Raw genomic sequence first — 21109 nt, forward strand, 5'->3', positions numbered from 1 at the left:
TTCTTATATATATTTTATTGAAAAAAACATAATAGTGTTTGTAGAGTATCTAAATTAACTTTACACATTAATATATATATGCGCACATTCCCCATATAATAATAATATTTTAGTAAATTACTAATAATTTCATTTTTTAGACTTTGAATTAAAAATAAAAAAATTCAAAATCCTGATCATTAATTTTTTGATAAACACATTTAAAAATATCTTCTTTAATTTTTAGAAATCGATATCTTCATATTGTTATATCATCATTATTATGAGTTAATTTTAGCAAGTTATTCTTTGTTCGAAGGTTTATATAAATTTTTTTATTTAAAAATTAAAACTATATATAAAATCGTTCTATGCTTTTAAAATTTGTTTATATCTTATTGGAAATTTTCTATTAAAACGTTGTCATAATATATTTCAAGTCTTAATATGTAAAAAATGTGTTATATTCACTATTTACTTTCTATGTGCATTTTGGTGAAGAGAAGAAACCAAACTTATTAATTTACATACAAAAAAAACATGAAAATGGTCATTCCCATAAATAAATACCCTCCTATTAAGTCATAATAAGTAAGAAGAATTTAATAGAACACTAATAAATGGCTATAAATATCTATCAATGTTAATGGTTAAAGTTAGTTGAACTTTTTTTCTATATACCTAAACCTTTTTTTATATTCTAAGAATTATGTTTTAATATTTAACTATGAATAGTTTAGATAAAAATGTTACAATTATTTAAGATATAAATAGTGATATGATTTTTCATTTTGTAAATATACTATATATATATCTATTAAATAATCATGGTGAAAGGGAAATAAATATTTCTTTTTCCTTTACTAAAAAATATCCATTTATATTTCATTCAACACTTTCCCATACATTAATTATTATTATATTTAATATAAAATTACTTCAGAATATCTATGGATTTCATAGGTTGTTACACCAATAATATATAATTATATTTATTAAGTGTTATTAGGATTATATAGGTTATTATAAAAACATAATTTTTACTAAAAATAAACCTATAGATTATTGAATTAATTTTCAATGAGTTATAAGATTACCCTTAAAAATTAAAAAATGAATTATGATCTATTAATCCATGAATTTTAATGTGTATTTATGTTTATTTAATTATTATTATTATTTTTTTTAATATTTGTACCCACTTGATAGGGGCGGTAAATATAAAATTATTTAATATATATTTATTATATATATATTATATTAAAAATGTGCTTAAAAAAATGAGTATTTTTTTTAATCAAAGTAAAAATTATAAATCCATATTTTAATATCATCCACAAAAATAATTACCTCCTATATTTGTAATATAAGTAATAATTTTTAAAGGATTTTTTTTTCTGCCTTTTTTTCAAAAACATGTTATGACTTTATTAATTATATAATTATATATTATTTTTTTATTTATAATGTAATAATATAATATGGTATGAAATGCTAATAAAAAAATAAAAGGGTGTTTTTTTTTGATTAGCCTTTTTTATAAATTTGTTAAGGAATTAAGAAAATGAAGAGAAAAACTTTGATGCTTTCTTATGTTTTATAAGATTTACGTATAAATTGTACATATATATATAGTTTTTCTTATAATCCTATAATATGAGCATCAAAAATAAAGTAATTATACCCCTTATCATTTAATAGTGATAAAAATAACAAAATATATATTATATACTCATAATATGGTATATATAATTCTACCTCTATTAAAGAAAAAAAAACAGCAAGCATATGTGACAATATTTCAACATGATTCCCTCGAAATCAATAATATTATTAACATTTTTTAATTTTATTTGTAATACATCAGAAATATATACTTTTAAAAATGACTGTGATTTCAAATTTAATGGGAATTTATTAAATGATGTTTACGATAAATATAATGGGGAACCCATCTATGGATACGAAAACAATACAAATTATTGCACCAATTTAGAAAGTTTAAATCCGATTAAATCGTTTTGGGCACTAAAATTGAAATCTCTATGCACAGAAGAAACATCAATTTTAGATAAAGAAGTATTTGCTAATGTATGCAGTAAAGAATATTATAGTCCCCATGTTACTATAAATGATATCGCCCTAGAAAATAAAACTACAAATCTCGAATTTGTATGTGCCCATTTCTTATATAACAATAATAAAGAAATTATAAAATGTGTTAAACATAAAACTTTAGGCAATTACTTAGATTCATATCATATTGCATTTGATTTATCAATACCCCATGAATTACTTAAGCAATCAAATCATATTGACGATATATTAGATTTTAAAGATATAGAACATTTTCCAGTAGTTAAAAGAATAGTTGATGATGCTGTATGTAGGATACATACAAGTGTACACATTATTATGGATAAACATGATTTTTATTTATTGAAATACTTAATTGGCTTATGTACAAAATTAGGGTTCCATACCCAGTTCATAATAACAGATAATATACATCCATTGTTATATCCTACATTTAGAGATATACCATATAGTTTATCCTCATTAAATTTTTCATTGCAAAACAGTATAATGTTTTATACACGATATGATTATTATTTACATAACCTTAAAATATCAAACATTGATCATATATTAGGTTCTTATATCTCACCTACATCGTTAGTTTTAGATCAACACAATTCTTATGTTACATGGTTAGGAGTAGATAAAGATAATGATATATATATGAAAAAATTTGATGAAGTGTATAAACTTGTTGGAGAAACTCAATATATAGAAAGAATAATAAATTGTTATAGTAAATATACATCAAAATACTATGAAGACAGTATAAAATATTTTGTAAAATATATACCAGAAAATAAAAAAGAGTCCATGAAAAATAACCCCAAAATATTTATATTTATAGTTAATGGGTTATGTAAAGATATTCCATCTGTTCACGAATGTGCCCAAAAAATTATTTCATTAGATGGTATATATGATCTTTATTTTAAAAATTTTATGTTAAATTTTCTGTATTATAATGTAGCATGTGTATTTAATTGCTCTGGGCCAACCTTAGGTAATATAATAAATGATGAAGAAGTATGGGATGTTCTAGTAGATTATTTTTCCAATAATTATTTAGTTAATTATAAAAAAACAAAAAATACAAATATAATCAATAGATTAACTGGTGCTACTACAATAAATGATCAAACAGAAGATAAAAACTCAGAAGCATATAAACAATTTGCCAATGCATTTTATAATAATTATGATTACGATTATATATATAGTGCAAAATGGAAAAATGACCTCAAATTTGATGATGAACTTTCTATTTTTACTCCATCAGATGATGCTATTGAATATGAATTTTATAATTATACCTTTCAAGCACTTGACTTGGGAAGTTATTCATTTTTTATACTTAACAATGAAGTAGAAGACGACAACATTTGTATAATGTCATCCTTCATAGAAGAAAATGGAAAGAAATATTCTCGTACGAACAAATATATTTACGATATTTTTAATAAAAATAATAAAAGAATGCTTTCTTATGACAGTAATGAAAATGAGGCTGGAGTTAACAATAATAATGAAGAAAATGGTAATAATGAAAATGATGATAATGAAAATGGCGATGAAGAAAATAATGATGAAGAAAATAATGATGAAGAAAATAATGATGAAGAAAATGGTGACGAAGAAAATGGTGACGAAGAAAACGGTGGCGAAGAAAATAGTGGCGATGAAAATAGTGGAGGTGAAAATACTGGCGACGAAAACAATGGCGGAGAAAATAGCGATGGCCATGTAAATATTTTGAACAATTTAAATATATTTGATGACCTATTGGAAGGACAGAATGGAAATAATTTTATGGATTTATTCCAAAATAACAAAATATTTGATCATTTATATAATCATATTGAAGGAGAAGAAGAAGAAGAAGACGAGGAAGATGAATTGCATTCTGATCCTGGTGAAGTATATGATGAGGAAAAATATAAGATTGAAACAGATAATACATATGTATATCCACTAAGAAAAGAATATACTCTTAACGAATTACAAGATGTTCATAAAGCAGATCCAAGTGCTAATGAATCCGATTCTAAATTGAGAAGACATTTTTTTAATAAGCATATGTCATCGAAAGAAGTTTTCTTCACTGTTAAAGACGTCCCTGCAAAAATTAAAAATCTTTATAAATATTATTATGAATTGAAAAAAAAAACGAACAAATTTAGTCCCATCGATGAAGAGAAATATAATAATCTAATTGAACTTTCTAAAAGTGATCCAGATGTATTTTCAAAAGTTAACATCGAATTTGTTTGTAGCAAAGTAGGCAAATGGCCAATCCGTGGAGTAAATGGGAGATGGTTATCTGATGTTTTATGTGAAGCAAAATTTGTTCCGCAATTGATATATAATCACGATTATGCAAATGAAAACAAGAAGAATGGTAATAATAGGCATGGCGAAATAGATACTAATCTGTATTCTTTGAAAAAAGATACTAGATTGATTGGTATTGAATTTGAAACTCATAAACCCCACAGATGTGCTATTAGCTATTTAGCAGATGAAGGACAAAAAACTACTATACCAGTTTCTGCAATGCATTTAATTAAAGCAGCAGTAGGATATTGTATGTTACATGGTTTTAAAACAATATGGTTAGCTGATTCGGCTTTTGACATACATACAAATATTTACTTAAGATATACATCGATTTTAGAACAAGGAATAACATATTATGAACAAAGTGGTTTTGAAATTTATAATCAAACAAGATTAATACCAAAACTAGAATATATTGCATCGGGTATGAATATTGAAAATAACATGATTGTGTCTGGTACCTATAAAAATAAATATAATTTAATAAGTTTTCCAGGAACAGATTTATCTTTTCATTTATTAATGACAAAAAAAGTAAAAAGCATTATTCATAATTTAAAATTTGATTGCCATAATTGGGCATTTAATGGTTGTGGAGAATATTATACATTAATGAAAAAATATCCATTAAATAAATATAAAAATACCAAATATGATACAATAATTTTAGATGGAGAATATTCCCAAGCAGAAAAAGAAAGAATGTATCAATGTGCATTTATGCATGATCGTACATTTATAGAATTAAATAAAATGTTCCCCAAAGAATGTACATATAATTCAAGAATCGGTGATTGCCATAAAGCAGTAAGGAAAAATATTCCTTGTTATGATCGTCGTTCATGTAAATATTTATTATATTTATATAATTATTTTTATAAACCCCAAAATCATAAAAATTTACTTAATGAGCATTTTATAAAAGTATCTGAAAATTTAACAAGATTGGCAAGACCATACTATTTGCAATCTATTTTATCATTAGAGCATGATATAAATGTTAAAAAAAGTAAAAAACAAGACACAAGTTATGAAGATATTGCATTGTTTGTTTTGAAGAATTCGATATTTTATGTTACTTGGGTTACTTCTAGTGAATATTGGAAAAGATCGATATTTGTTCAAGACAAAAATCCCTTTACCACTAGCATTGAATCTTATCATATAAAAAAAGAATTATTTTGTCCGATTGCTTATGCCCACGAATATGTAGGCCATATGCTAGTCCAGTTTATGAAATTTCCAAAGGTTTCAAATTCTCAACATGATGAAAAGTGAGAAAACTATTCCTTACTATAATCTTATAAATACATATACATATTTTTACTCTTTTTTCAAATTTCTAAAGCTTTTCATATGATATGTACATATATATTGATGATTTATTTTCTATGTGACTAGCATATATGTGTATATATCAATATAGGCATATGCTTTGTTGCTATGAAATTTTGTCTAATATTTGAGAATATTACACATTTGTTTATTTTGTTTTGTTATATATTTATTTTTTCCTCTATATTATATAATTTTGTTCTTATTATCCAACTGTATTTGCTTCCAGCATATACTAAATAACTATTTCATTTCTTTCATGTTCTAACTTATATTATCCAATAATTGCTAATTTTTTATATTTAAGCAAATATACTTTGCTGAGTAATATATATATTTGTATCAGCATATCCCAAACCCCCTATTAACATCAGAATTTATAGTTTGGGTTTTTATTTATTCCTAATTATTTTTCTCTCTTTATATTTTATAAGAGCAAAAAATAATACAAGCGATTGTATATGAACAAGATGATAATATCATTCTTGTCCTTTTAATAAACTTATAGTTAAATTAATACAAATTGAAATAATATACTTAATAAGTATTTTGCGTTTTATTTATATGGACACAAAAAAATAATAAAATTATAACATATTTCAAGAAAACAAAGAAAAAAATATTACAGTAATGTAAAGGCCTATGATTCCATGTTATTTCCCCCTTTTAATTGACTTTCATGAATAATCGAAACAGTTAATCCATTTTTCTGAAGTTCTGTAAAATTAAAAATTGAAAAGTCAATGATATTTAGACGTCAATTAATGAATATATATATTCCTATACGTATGTCTTATTATGCCAATAATAGTGTATTTTTAGAAAACTATACATAAATGTGAATAAAGCTTACCTTCACAGTACATTTCTGCTTGCGCTTTCCATGTGGATAGAATGAGAGCCTGGCCTGTGCTATGAGCTTCAACAGTAATTGTATGGGCCTTAGCTTTACTTATATATCCAATTACCTTTACAATTACATCGGTTACATATGTGAAACTACAAGGAATAGAAATGCATGAAGAAAAAATGTATTAATACATACATGCACATATATATAAATATTTTATATTAATATTTTTCTTTTTTGATATCTCATAATCATACTTGTGAATATCATCATTATATAGAATAACCTTCCATGCATATGCTTCTTTCTCTCTCTTTAGTTTTTCTTCATCTTCATACTCTCTTTTATTCTCTTTTTTAATGTCCTTTACCACATTCCTATTAAAATTATTCATATATAAATATATGTATGAGCAGATTGGTAAAATCGGGGTATTAAATAAGAAGTGTATAATAACATCATCATAAATTTTTCAACAAATAAAGTATAAATATATTAACCTGAGTTTTTTAATGTTTTCGAGATTTGCATCCCCAGTTGCATATGTAACATTTTTTTTATTCTTGGACTGAAATTTAAATGTATAAGAAAAATGTTTATGAAACAACATGAAATAAATAATTCTCTCGATTTTTTAAGCATATATTTATATGCATATGTCTAATTCATTTGCTAAGAAATAATAAATATAACAACAATAAAAAAATCTCTAAACATAAATTTTATAAGATTTTAGGAAACCTTTAATGGGCTATTATATATATGTCTATGGTTATTAATTATTTTAAAATTTTGTGAATTAATAAAATTCAAATGACTATTGAAATTTTGTTTGTTATATGTATATGTTCTCTTGAAAAAGTATATATATAATAATGCAAAAAAAAGGATGTTTAAATATTTAGTCATTTTTTCTCTATCCAAGATTTATCACATACACACATACATATTTATTTATTTCATCAATATAGAATTAACAAAACAAATGCGTAGGGGGAATGATTTATTAATTATGTGAAAATTATTCATCTTCGAATAATTCATAAAACATGCCTACCATTCGTTGTCTCACGAAAATGGAATTAATGCAAGTAGTAAATATATAACAGCACGAAATTATATCATGGGAAAATCATAATGAAAAATATTTGCCTCCTTCATACATATATGTGCATATATAATATATACATTACAGCTTTAATTAAAAGCTTAAACAATTACCTAGTATTACATTTTTGTATTTCTATGAATATATGCATTTATCATGAAAAATTACGTATAAATCATTTAATATTTACATCCATGGATAGTCATGTTTTTTTTTAGTGGAATTTCTTTTTATTTTTAAATTTTACCTCTTAAAAGCTTTTTTTACATAAATACTTAGTTTAAATAAATTTATGTATGCATTTATTTTATATTGCTCTATTTTTATCGAACTTCTGTATCTTAAAATATATACATATTTTTATTTACGCAACTGGGTATACTTAAAATGTGATTTTTTGATCCCTGATAAAAAATTTTTTTCCCGGTTTATGCTATAGAAAATCATTGTGTTGTGTATAATTAAATCTTGGAGCAGTTCATTATTTTAAGAACCCTTCAAACTAAATATAAATTCAATTTCCTCAAAAAATAAATATTAGTAATATTGAATAACTTTTTAACTACCATTAAAATTTTTGGAGAACTCGTATAAATACGCATAAATTTGTTTATATTTACATATTTTAGGGGCATGCATATAAGTAATATATATACAATATACATTCACATGTTTTATGTTTATATATATTTTTAAAAGAGTATGTCACCAACCTTACTGAAGAAATTCTTTAATCCCATTCCCTTACATATTTCTATGTTAACAATTAAGTCGAGTAATTAATATAATACTTTTCAAGAAGAATTTTTTTTTGCGATACCTTTAAATTAAAATAATAAGGGGAATGTGATAGGACTAGTTTGGGTGCAAACAAGAAGCTCACATATATATATGCTAATAATACAGTTGTAGGTAGAATGCAAATTCAGTGTGATATGTATTAATACGAAATACATTCCCCCTCTATACAGGCAAAGAAGACATTTGCACCAAAATGGAATATAAGTTAGAGTTTTTGAGTTATTTGCTTATTTTAAAAAACAAAAATGAAAAAATAGCTAAATACGATAATCTAATTAAGACGTGTATTAATATATTCGAAAAAACTGTAATAGATGAAAATGATTTGATATATTTATTTGAAAAAAATATTTTAGATATCAATCCTTCTATTCGTTCTATGTGCTGGAAATTAGCATTAAATCATCTTAGTTTAGATACACAAACATGGAATAAAGAGCTTATTGAAAAAAGAAAATTGTATGAATATTATATAAAATATTTTGTTATCGACCCGCAAAAAAATAAAAATTTTAATACTAAGGAAAACAAAGAAAAAGTAGACACAGTTTGTAACGATGATAACGAATCTAATGATGACTTTTTGGATTCTGAATTGTTTAGTCAAATTAATAAAGATACATTTAGAACTAGGCCCGAATTGTCATTTTTCAATTTAAACCCACAACATACAATTAATAATAATATCAACATTCTCAATAGATTAATTAACATTGAAGACTATGAAGATGAAAACGAAGAAGTGCCATTATTAGTAAGCATATCCAATGATGGTATAGATAAATTCATGTGTGATGATAATAATATAACGTTGGAACCAAAGGATAAAATATATAATGACGTAAGTAAAGAAAATCTCCAAAATATCAATTATTGTTTAGAAAGCAAAGAAAAAAACAATTTGAATAATATAAACGATTATAGCACTGAAAATGAGAAGAAAAATAATATGAAGCAAATAAAAGAACAAAATTCAAATGGATATCCCAATGTTTGTGATATTGTTAATCCTAAAAAGCACTATGATCGATTATGCAGAATATTATATATATATGCTAAGCTTCACCCTTATGTTAAATATGTTCAAGGTATGAATGAAATATTGGCACCTTTATATTATACAATATTTAACGATCCTTTATGTAATTGCTTATTACAAGGTGAAGCTGATATATTTTTTTGTTTTATTGAATTAATGCATAGACAAAAAGATGTTTTCTGTGAAGGGCTAGATAATACAGACAATGGAATAAATGGGAAACTCAAAAAATTTTCTCTTTTATTAAAATTTAAAGAATATGAACTATGGGAAAAATTATACACGCTTAAAATAGAAACACAATATTATGCTTTCAAATGGATACTATTATTACTTACTCAAGAATTTGATATAGCAGATACTATTATATTATATGATCAATTTATTATAAGTAATAACGAACATTTTATTTTATATATATGTTTAGTTATTTGTATGAAATTAAAAAATACTTTATTATGTGGAAATTTTACTGTTAACTTAAAGCTGCTGCAAAATATACCACCTTTTGATCCGTATGATTTAATTTGTGAAGCTAAAAAAATTATGAAAAATGATTATAAAAATAAACAATTTATTACGGATATTTATGACAGTTATGTTCATGAAAAGAAAAAAATGAAAGCTTTAGATTCTATAGAAAGTAGTAATGCACATGAATACGAAACCCCGATTTTAAATTAGTCAAGACTGACAAATGTTATAATAATGCCAATATATAGACATAGAGAAATTTGCTTACTAATTTGTAAACATCTCAAAATATATAACTGAAATTATGTTTTTTCAAAATTATAATATTTTTTAAAATTGTGTGGTTTCACTTAATTTGATTGAATATTATTGAGTTATATACATAAAAAAATCATATTATTGTAAAGTTATTAATAAATAATGCATTCAAACTAATATTATATATACATACATGGATTCTTGCATCCTTAATGCTTTCCATTAGGCATTACATTTTGAAATCCAACTTAATTAAGAAACAAGTTTATGGATCACTTTTATTTGATTTTTTATGCCTTGCTCATTTTATTATTCATATATTTTATTGTTTTTTTGTTAATCATTTGATGCAGACATGTATATAATTGCATATTATAATGCATATCATAATATGCTATACACATCTGTTTATTTTATATATATTTTTTTGTTTTCTCCCAATTTGACGAATTTATGTAAGAATATTTTTTCATTCTATTTTCTTATATATATATATACATGCAATACACATTTAATTGCTCATCCCATTATTTTAATACATGCCTGTTTATTCTATTACAATCAAATGAGGGTCATATAATTTGTACTATATATTTATTTTCTTAAAGTTACAATTTTTACAAAAAAAAACAATGAATATCATTGTGATTCAAAGCATTGAGATAAAATGTGGTCAAGTTTTTTTTCTATTTTATTTACACATTTAATATTTTCACTTGTTATGACACACCTATTTGCGTAATTATATCTCTTAATTATTGTATAATCATTAATACATTTATTTTTATCATTTTCCTTTTCTAAAATGGAATGTACTTCGCATAATTCATCATAAAAATTTTTATTCAAAATGAAATATTTATCTACATTTCGAATAAAATTATTTAACTGTTTTTCTATATCTAAATTAATAGGAATATATAAATTTTTAAATTGAAACTTAGCCGATAATATCCAATGATCACTTAATTCTTTATTTCTTTTTTGTGTTAATATATCTACACCATAATTATAAACATGCTGTAGTTTGATCATAATTCCATTTGGGTCAATTAGTTGGTTAAAGTTATTTAAATTATATTTATTTAATGATTTGTTTAGAATGTTAAATTTGTCTATTAATATATCTATCGGATTATATAAATAAATTAAATCGACTATGTCTTCTGGGGATATAAAAAAGGAATCTACTAAAAAAATGTTATCAGTTTTACCAAAACAATAATTTAAACCATTGACTAATGTATTTTTACGATCTACAATATCATATGTTTTTTGAATTTTATAATTAATATTTTTATAAAAAAATAAATCTTTCATATTTCCATGGTTATTCAAATTAATCAAATTTTTATACAAGTCTTCATTTTCATTTGCATCTATATTAAAGCTTCCAATAACAAACATACAACTATTTTTAAAAGTCATGGTAGAAAAAGACGGTTTTACATTTTGTTTGCAATTTTCTTTATCTTCAGAAATTTCAAGGGTTTTTCTTTTTTCTTTATTGCTACACCCTTTATATGTATCAGAATTCGGGTCAATTGTATAATTTGATTGTTTATTTATATAATTATTCTTATGCTCATTTATTTTTGCTATTACTTCACTCTGATTATTACCAAGACATATTTCATTCTTTTTCTTTAAATATTTTTTATTTTTATAAAATAATTGAAATATATATATTTTCCAGATAGTTTTTTTAATACATATAACTAAATCGTCTAAGTTACTCATTTTATTTTGAGAATTATATAGATCAAATTCACAATGAAAAAAATATAAATTATATTTTTTTTTATAAATTAATTTCAATATTTTTATAACTTTTCTTTTCAGAAATATATCGGAAGATAAAAACATATAATCATAATAAGACAAATGAAAAAGTTTTTTATTCCAACAAATATATAAACCACCATTATCACTTAAATAATTATATATGCTGCATATTATTTCATTTATAAAACTAGTAGATGGTGGTATATTGTCTAATAATATAGTATGTGTATCTTTTAATATATCATATAATATTTTTTGATATTTCCCATAAACTGATCTTAAAAATATTAAATCAAATTGACAGCATAAAATTCCTATCTTTTGACATCTATTTTTATTATTTCGACAAGTTTCATAAATGCCAAATAGGTGAGGATTATATCTATACATATCATTATAAAGATATGCATTCAGAGAAAATATACTTAGACATTTGGAATATATATTATTAGCATTTATTTTTTGTTTTTCTTCATTCACGCTGTAATGAGGGTTTATATTATTTGATTTTCCTTTTTTGCTTTGTAAACTTGAAGAAGAACAGTTATTTTTGCTTGAGCTATTTGTTTCGCTATTATTATCATTGTTATGACTTTTTATTTTTTGATCCTTATCATCAGAATGTGTAGAACGACTAATTTTTTCATTTGAGTACCACTCATTAGAATCTGTATTACTGTTTATCGAAAGGTGATCTATTTCACTATATGTGCTGCTACTATCACTTGAAGCATCTGAACTCGATGAAATAAAATCAGAAGAGTTTTCTGACCCAATCGAAAAATTGGAAACCTCCTCAGTTTCGTGATATTCTGAATCTTTCGAATTTTCTGTATGTTTTGCACTTTTATGGTATTTGCTTTTTCTTGATTGAGTACTCGATTTTATATTTTTCAAGTTCTCTCCCTTAAACAAATTATCACAATTATCATTTATTTGTTTAAGCATTGGCTTTATATCATTGCTCCTTTTGTTACTAGTTGTAGTATCATTATCTAAGACTCTTTTGCTTTTATCACTGCTATATGTGCACTGTTTCTTGGTTTTTTTTTTATGTTTCTTTTCTTTTTTCATTATGTACATGCATATATTTAATGGAGACCTTATATTTTTGATATAAAATAGTTATATTTAAATTATGGATATTCCTTTTTATAATTTTTTTTAAAATAAATTCTTTGCATTTTTATTATTAAAACATTTCAGACATATTCAATGATGTTCATGATAAAAATAACATATAATTGTCTTTAATCAAAAGTTACTTCGCTAAAAAGCGAAAAAAAAGTTTTTAAATACAAATAAATGAAATAAACATATATGTATTAATTTATGCATATAAATAATGACCATTACATAAGGCCACAACATTATCAAATTATACTCATCACATGATTTCGAGTTATTCTTAATATAAATCAAAAATTACGAATTTGGTTATTCTTTATGAAAAAATAATACATAAAATAAATTTGCATGCATGAGGATTTAAAATTAGAAATATGACTTTTTTGGACACACATATATATTTATATGCGAATTGTTTTCCCTCCATTTAAATGTTTATATGATTTGCCCACGTTTGAATACATAATCAAATTATAGCACCTATGTGCCTATCCCATAATCAACCAAATCATATTTGTTTTTCCTTTTTTTACAAAAATCTACAAGCATATATTATATTTTGGTAAACCTTAAAGTTTGTTGAAAAAAATACTTTTATATAGTTCTCGTTAATTTTATAATATATTGTCGGTATATCATTATTTCATATTTTGATAAATAAGGCTTGTAAATTGCTAATTTTATGCCTATAATTTTATTATAAAGCCTGGGAAAATTTTATCATAGAAAATTATTAACCCTTCATTATATTTTTCCTTTGAATAAAAAACTTAATAATATCTAGATATTTTTTTCTCTAATTGGACATGTGCACAAATCGATCTGGTTCAATTCCACAATTCCCTTTGTTGTTAATAAAAGAAAAACTTCTAAATGGGTCTAGTAGAAAAAATATTTTTCCAATTACTAAATTTATATTTACACAGCCATAATTTCTACTATCAAAAGAATCCAGTTTATTATCGCCCTCTATCCATATATGATTTTGTGGAATTTCAACAAATGAATTGAAATCATTTACATATAATTTATCATTCTCTATTCCAATAATTCTCTTACACACTCTTTTATTACTATTAATTGGTGATATTAATAATACAACATCACCTCTTTTATAGACATTTTGATTTGATTTGATTTTATTTTTTAAATTTTCAATTTTGTTTGCTATTGTATTTTTAACTTTCACAAAATTTATATTATCAAAATTTCTATGAATAATATTATAAATTGTATATAATATATTCATATAATTATATATTGCCATATTCTTCAGTTCGTTAAAAAATCGTAAAGAGCAATCACAGATATAAAATAAAATTACCCCATCTTTATTTATTAATGGATACATACTAGAACCACTAGTAAGTGTCATGTCAAAAACATAATTATTTACTCCATAAATAAACAACAAACTTAATGTTATATTTTTTATAAAATTTAATGAATGAAAAATTCCACCAAAATTAAAATTCCTCTCAATTCTATTTTTAGTTACATTTATATTATATCCTTCTTGTCTTTTTGTTAATCCATATTTTTTTAGTAAATATGTTCTATAACATGTATATGGCATATTATTAATGCTTTTGGAGAAATTGTTTGTTTTTTTTAAATTCACATTTTTCCGAAATGCATATGCATTATTAATTTTAGCTGAGTATTTATGCGTGCCATTTTTCGCATTATAACTAACGAACTTCAGACTAATATTACTATAGAAAAAATTATCATTTTTAAAACATTTTGACGAGTATATATTTCTCGTATAATGATAAAATCTATTCATATTATAATCATCGATACGCCCATTAAAATATGAAGAGCCTATATTATGTGCATATATTCTTATAAAGTTTAATGTGAAAATATATCTGTGTATATATCCATATTCATTTCCAGCTAGATGTACCCTTGTGTTTGCCGGCAATCTTATAATGGTTCATACATATCTACATTCCCTTTTTAATTAAAAAATATCCCTAAAAAACAAATAACCTTAGCTTCTATTTAACATTTATACTTTCCCTAAATATATTAAAATATTAATTATAGTTTCTATGCTCCATATAAATATGCATTATCTAATTCCTCATATTCCCATTTGCAACTCATTGATCAGTTTTCATGTATAATATTATCTGATAAAAATGTTACCTCTCATAAATTATCATGGAAATAAAATTGCAAATAAATTATATAATAAGAAAAATAATATAAATAATAAATCAGTCCATAATCTTATTAATGACTTTAAAAAAGTTATTATCAGTGCGTTTATTCCTTTTTATTTATTATTAACTTTATGCATATTTATATGCTTGCTATATGCAATACGCTCTTTCGCTTTGGAATTTTTTTTTAAGAAAACGAAAAAAAAAAATTTTTTGTCGTTCATCATTTTTATGTTGTATTATATATATATATCAATTTTATTATATTATGCATTATATATATAAATTTTTGGATAATTATCGCTCCAATGAATATGCTATGTTTTTAATTGTATTTTTTTTAAAGAAATAATTGTTTTTTTTGTATTATATATATTTCATACACATAAAGTAAAATGTTTGCTCGTTTGAATCAAATTTAATTAAAAATATTATATAAATATCAGAAAATAACGTTTTCCTTTTTTTCGTGGGATGGAAATGAAACATAGGAAGCACGCCTATTCTAAAAGAGAGGTTAAATTTAAAAACCTAATAAAATATACAAAAAATATATATCAATGTCTGAAAGATAAAGAATGCATATCTATATATATGTGCATATTTTTTAATGTTTTTTGTAAAATAGTCTATATATGCATTTTTCGTATACAAATTCTCTCATCATACTTATCCATATACATCTTTACAATTTTTGACACGAATGCATACTACTCATAACTTATTTAAAAGGAGAAAGATTAAATATACTAAATTTTAAATACATCAGATATGCTCATATATATAATATCTTTATATGCATATACATATTTATCTGTCTACTCATTTAATCATTTTCTTATTTTCAATTTTCCATTATATAGAAAATAAACGAAATAGAGAAAAAATGTGAAGAAAGTTTGAATGAAATCCTTAGGTCGGCAAATGAAGTTAGCGAAATTTCTAAAAAAGCAGAACTTGAATTGGAACAGCAAACGGGTATTATTTTAAATATATGTATCTAATGTTAATGATCAACTACTATGCCAACACATACTTTATACTATTTTTTTTTTACATTAAAAAAAAAATTAATAATCAAAGCAAATGTATATATATTATTTTTATTATACAGAACAAATAAAACATATAAATAAAGAAACAGATAACATTCAAGAAAGACTAAAACAAAGTCAATATCATTTAGAAGGAATAAAGTATTGGTGGAAAAATATAAATTCGTTCCTAGGATTTCAAGCCACTGACGAAAATGAAAATATCAAAATAGATAATCCAATAAATAATCAAATCGAAAAAAAAAATAATAACCACTATAAAAATAATTATGGGAAAACTCTTAACCGAACATATGCAGATAGATTAGATGAAAAAAGAATACCACAAAGTATATAATAAATTCCACTTTTTAATCGTTATTATTTTATGTTTCATTCGATAATATTTATTTTTGTTGCGTATCCTTAAAACTTCCAATGCCTAATATTATTACTATATTTCTTTTTATTAAGGAAAAGGAACATTTGATGATAAATATGAACGTGATTTAAATATGTTGTCTTCTATGGTAAGAAGTTTTCCATCTTTAATTTTTATTTACTCATCAATACAAATATATATATATGTATAACCGTGTGCTATTTATTTATACAGTTGGATGAACTTCACACTAGAGCATTAGTTATGGGGAATACAATAAATGAGCAAAATAAAATGGTAAGTAGACAAACCCCTCCATATTATAATTTTTTATTATTTCGATATGTAATTAGTGTATATTGTTTAGAATATTCCTTAAAATAAAGAAAATTTTGTAATTTTGTAAAATGATTTTAGTATAACTTTTCACCCAAATTATCTACGTTATATATAAATCCTTTAAGTTGACAGAATTTTCTATACATATTTCTTTATATATTACATTTTGTTTTCCTTTTTTCGATTTTAAAATTACAGCTAAATAACGTAAATGAAAAAATGGAAAATAACATCGAGAAAATTCAGGATCAGCAAAAAATGATGAAAGAAATAATGAAAAGATAAGCTTTTCTGGACACTTATGCAACACATATAAATATATATATAGTATATTATTATCTCAAGAAGAAAAACATGCAGGTATAAACCTAACTTCTTTAGGGCATATATAAATATGTATATTTTTTCTTTTTTTTTTATAAATAATATTAATTTTTTGTATTCGTTGCTTATCTTGATGTACTGAAATAATTTATGAAAAAAATACTGTAATGTTATATATGCGCATATTTTTTATGTGTATTGTTTTTGAATTTTGAAGTATTTTAAATAATTTTTGTTCCAAGCATTTTGGTGTACAAAAATTAACAAACTGTTGAATACTGATTGTGTGCAGTTTTTGTTTTAAATTAAATAAAAAACATTCAAATAACAATAATAATATTGATTCTGTCGCATTACTTACCCTTCTCGTCCCTCAAAAAAATTAAGAATATTTTTTGTCAATGCAAACAATAAATTTTTAAAAGGGAAAAACTTGTAAGGATTGCTACAATGTAAATATATATAATCACTATATATGTTAATATTTTAGTATATTTATTATATGTATACCATAATATATTAAACGGTTAAGGCAATATTATTAGAAATTTGTATGTACATGTAAAATAAAATCTTTATTAATTTAGAAAAATGAAAGATGAGCTTACGAATGCATACAAAAAATATATGCTATAATTAATATATATATAATATTACAACTAGTTTTTATACATAGTGGGTATTTATGTTATATATATATATTTTACATATATTATCAATGGGCTATTTTTATATATATTACCATTTATATTTTCGTTAATTGAATTTTATATGAAAATTATGCTAAAAATAACCCTTAGGTAATTATAAGAAGGGGGAAATTGTTAATATTTTAAAAAGGGAAACTAAATGTATATATATTTCATATGATGTTAATGAATAAATATCAGGGCATCGTATATGTTTGTGTATTTATCATTTTATAATTTGTTTATATTTGTTACATTATATTATACAATATTTAAAAAAGCTAAGACCACATTATCTATTTAAAATATATCAAATTGTTATCAAGCCTAAAAAAACTACACTCAATACAAAATATTGTTTAAACAAAAAGGCTTTTATATATATATAAGCCTTTTCATTATTTCGTTTTATTATTAATTAATCAAATAACATATATACCACCTAGTTATATTTATACATCACACAAAGAGGTATTAAATAATGTCAATGAAAGAGGATTATTACGATTACCTTTTTAAAAGTAAGATGAACATTGTTGTAGAATCTATATATAGTGTGCACATATTGGAATATATTACAATATATTCAAATAAAAGTGTTTGCACTTCTACACATGCTATCATTTCTTTATTATCATATGCAATTTTGTGAGAGAAAATGTTTATGACCATATATGGATTCATCAAAAAATTTAATATTATTATATTTTATTTATTTTCCTTTTTTTATTTAGTTGTCCTAATTGGAGATTCGGGAGTAGGAAAATCAAACCTGCTTTCCAGGTACTGAATATATATGATAATTATTTTTATATAAAAGATGAGACGTATATATGTAAATACAAGATTTTAATTTATCTAATAATGTGGAATATGTTATATATGAATCGTGGTATCAAAATCACGAACTTCATAATCGAAATATTAAACAAATAAAGAAAATAAATTTATCTATAAATTCAATATTATTTAAAAAGGAAATTCGCATATTAAGAAAATATAGCCATTATAATGCATAAGTTTATTTAAGTATTTTTTTTGTATACATGTGTATGAATAATTATTTATTTTTTATCATTGTTTCTTATTACAGATTTACAAGGGACGAATTTAACTTAGAAAGTAAAAGTACGATAGGCGTAGAATTCGCTACAAAAAGTATTCAATTAAAAAATGATAAAATTATAAAAGCACAAATATGGGATACAGCAGGCCAAGAAAGATATAGAGCCATTACCTCGGCATATTATCGAGGGGCAGTAGGGGCTTTGCTAGTTTATGATATAACTAAAAAAAATACCTTTGAAAATATTGAAAAATGGTTAAAAGAATTAAGAGATAATGCCGATTCAAACATTGTTATTTTATTGGTTGGTAATAAAAGCGATTTAAAGCATTTACGTGTAATAAATGATAATGATGCAACCCAGTTTGCAAAAAAAGAAAAATTAGCTTTTATTGAAACCTCAGCTCTTGAAGCTACGAATGTGGAATTAGCATTTCACCAGTTATTAAACGGTTAGCACTTTTATATTCCACAATATAACAATTTACCATGAATTTTATATTTTTCATATATACTATTTTGTGATGTCTTTTTTCATGTTTATATTTCAACATATTCGAAATACAAATATGCACACAAATAAATATTAGGATAAATACATATTTATTAATTTTCTTATCAATTATTCTTTGATTTAATTTTTTTTCAGAAATCTATAATGTCAGACAAAAAAAACAAGCCACAAAAAGTGAAGATAATGTAAACATACAACCACGAGGAAAAAAAATTAATGTAATAATAAAAATAAATGCAAATTTTGTATACAATATTATAATAGAAAAGCTATTAGAATGGATGTATATCCAATCATATTATTATATATATATCACATAAATGTATTTTATGTTTTTTACTTAGGTGGACGATGATAATGATGAAAATGAAAAAAAACTCAAAACAAAATGCTGTTGATCCTTTATATATAAGTTGTATTATTTTCATTTATTATTATTCTATTTGTTGTGATAATTTTATTTATTATGAAACATTTTTAGTGATAGTTTTTAACTATAATATATAAAAAACATCGTTATTAATTTAAATGTTTTAATATACACATATTTTTTTTTAATTGTTTCATCTTAATTTCTTAAACTTTTATATAAAAATGAATAACTAAATGTAAAAAGGTAAACAATCAAACTAGTCTAATTGTAGAATGTATTCCCATGGTTAGGAATTCATAATACTTATTTAATTTGATTGTTTACTCCTTTTCTTTTTTTTTAATAAATACACTAATATTTATTTTTATTTTATTATATTTTTCGAAAATATCGAATTATATATAGTTTTGTATTGCCAATTATTCTGGTTAATATTTTCAGAAATATAGCAACTTCCGAATTGTGCATATAAAGGTGTAATTAGCTATATTACTTTGGAACATTTTAAGTATTCCCAATTTATATGTAATTTATTTTATATATTTCTTTTAAATCTTTATTATTTAAAAAAAATATATGAATAATTTAATTCTATTGTGAAGAATCGGTTTACACATTTGTAATATAAAAATTTTTTATTGTAATTATTTTTTCATACTAAATATGGATATGCGTGTATGCATAATGTGCATGCATATATATTGGTATTTTTATGTCTTCATTTCCTTTTTACAATTTTTTGTATTATTATTCAATATAACTTATATAACTATTCTTAAAAAGTTGTACACTGAACAAACAGTTAAATGCAATTCATAATAAATATCCCATTTCTTAATTTATGTTATATAGTGTATTTATAATATTATGTATAAATGCATGTTTTTTATTTTTTAGTAAACGGTGTAAAAATATTTATTATTCTCTAAAAACAAATTTATTTTTTATTTCCAGTATTTTCCGTATTTTGTTGTATTTTTTTTATCCATCAATTACTAAAATATCCATAATTTAAAACATCAAAATTTGTATATTTTTTCG

General features: G+C 22.8%; 7 protein-coding genes across 7 annotated transcripts; 4 read left to right on the forward strand and 3 right to left on the reverse strand.

The window, feature by feature from the left end:
* Positions 1 to 1785: 1785 nt before the first annotated feature.
* Positions 1786 to 5673, forward strand: PVVCY_1401980 (rhoptry protein 2, putative golgi protein 1, putative; the record flags this gene model as incomplete). Its single annotated transcript, XM_008624825.1, has 1 exon — positions 1786 to 5673. One exon carries the CDS (start codon positions 1786 to 1788, stop codon positions 5671 to 5673), a length of 3888 nt encoding a protein of 1295 aa, XP_008623047.1.
* Positions 5674 to 6370: 697 nt separating this feature from the next.
* On the reverse strand, positions 6371 to 7489 carry PVVCY_1401990 (ATP-dependent Clp protease adapter protein ClpS, putative; the record flags this gene model as incomplete). Its single annotated transcript, XM_037634847.1, has 5 exons — positions 6371 to 6447; positions 6584 to 6729; positions 6838 to 6957; positions 7081 to 7148; positions 7322 to 7489. 5 exons carry the CDS (start codon positions 7487 to 7489, stop codon positions 6371 to 6373), a joined length of 579 nt encoding a protein of 192 aa, XP_037490890.1.
* Positions 7490 to 8682: 1193 nt separating this feature from the next.
* PVVCY_1402000 (TBC domain protein, putative) lies at positions 8683 to 10212 on the forward strand (the record flags this gene model as incomplete). Its single annotated transcript, XM_008624823.1, has 1 exon — positions 8683 to 10212. The coding sequence occupies one exon, from the start codon at positions 8683 to 8685 to the stop codon at positions 10210 to 10212; it is 1530 nt and encodes a 509-aa protein (XP_008623045.1).
* Positions 10213 to 10899: 687 nt separating this feature from the next.
* On the reverse strand, positions 10900 to 13119 carry PVVCY_1402010 (conserved Plasmodium protein, unknown function; the record flags this gene model as incomplete). The annotated part of the gene is made up of 1 exon (XM_008624822.1): positions 10900 to 13119. One exon carries the CDS (start codon positions 13117 to 13119, stop codon positions 10900 to 10902), a length of 2220 nt encoding a protein of 739 aa, XP_008623044.1.
* An 850-nt stretch (positions 13120 to 13969) lies between these two features.
* Positions 13970 to 14749, reverse strand: PVVCY_1402020 (microsomal signal peptidase, putative; the record flags this gene model as incomplete). The annotated part of the gene is made up of 1 exon (XM_008624821.2): positions 13970 to 14749. The coding sequence occupies one exon, from the start codon at positions 14747 to 14749 to the stop codon at positions 13970 to 13972; it is 780 nt and encodes a 259-aa protein (XP_008623043.2).
* A 1072-nt stretch (positions 14750 to 15821) lies between these two features.
* On the forward strand, positions 15822 to 17387 carry PVVCY_1402030 (SNARE protein, putative; the record flags this gene model as incomplete). The annotated part of the gene is made up of 6 exons (XM_037634848.1): positions 15822 to 15863; positions 16211 to 16325; positions 16462 to 16731; positions 16856 to 16911; positions 16998 to 17060; positions 17301 to 17387. The coding sequence occupies 6 exons, from the start codon at positions 15822 to 15824 to the stop codon at positions 17385 to 17387; spliced, it is 633 nt and encodes a 210-aa protein (XP_037490891.1).
* Positions 17388 to 18596: 1209 nt separating this feature from the next.
* PVVCY_1402040 (ras-related protein Rab-11A, putative) lies at positions 18597 to 20093 on the forward strand (the record flags this gene model as incomplete). The annotated part of the gene is made up of 5 exons (XM_008624819.1): positions 18597 to 18636; positions 18850 to 18898; positions 19209 to 19633; positions 19831 to 19913; positions 20040 to 20093. 5 exons carry the CDS (start codon positions 18597 to 18599, stop codon positions 20091 to 20093), a joined length of 651 nt encoding a protein of 216 aa, XP_008623041.1.
* Between the last annotated feature and the right edge of the window lie 1016 nt (positions 20094 to 21109).

The sequence above is a fragment of the Plasmodium vinckei genome (genome assembly GCF_900681995.1).
Source record: "Plasmodium vinckei vinckei genome assembly, chromosome: PVVCY_14".
Classification (NCBI taxonomy): domain Eukaryota; phylum Apicomplexa; class Aconoidasida; order Haemosporida; family Plasmodiidae; genus Plasmodium; species Plasmodium vinckei.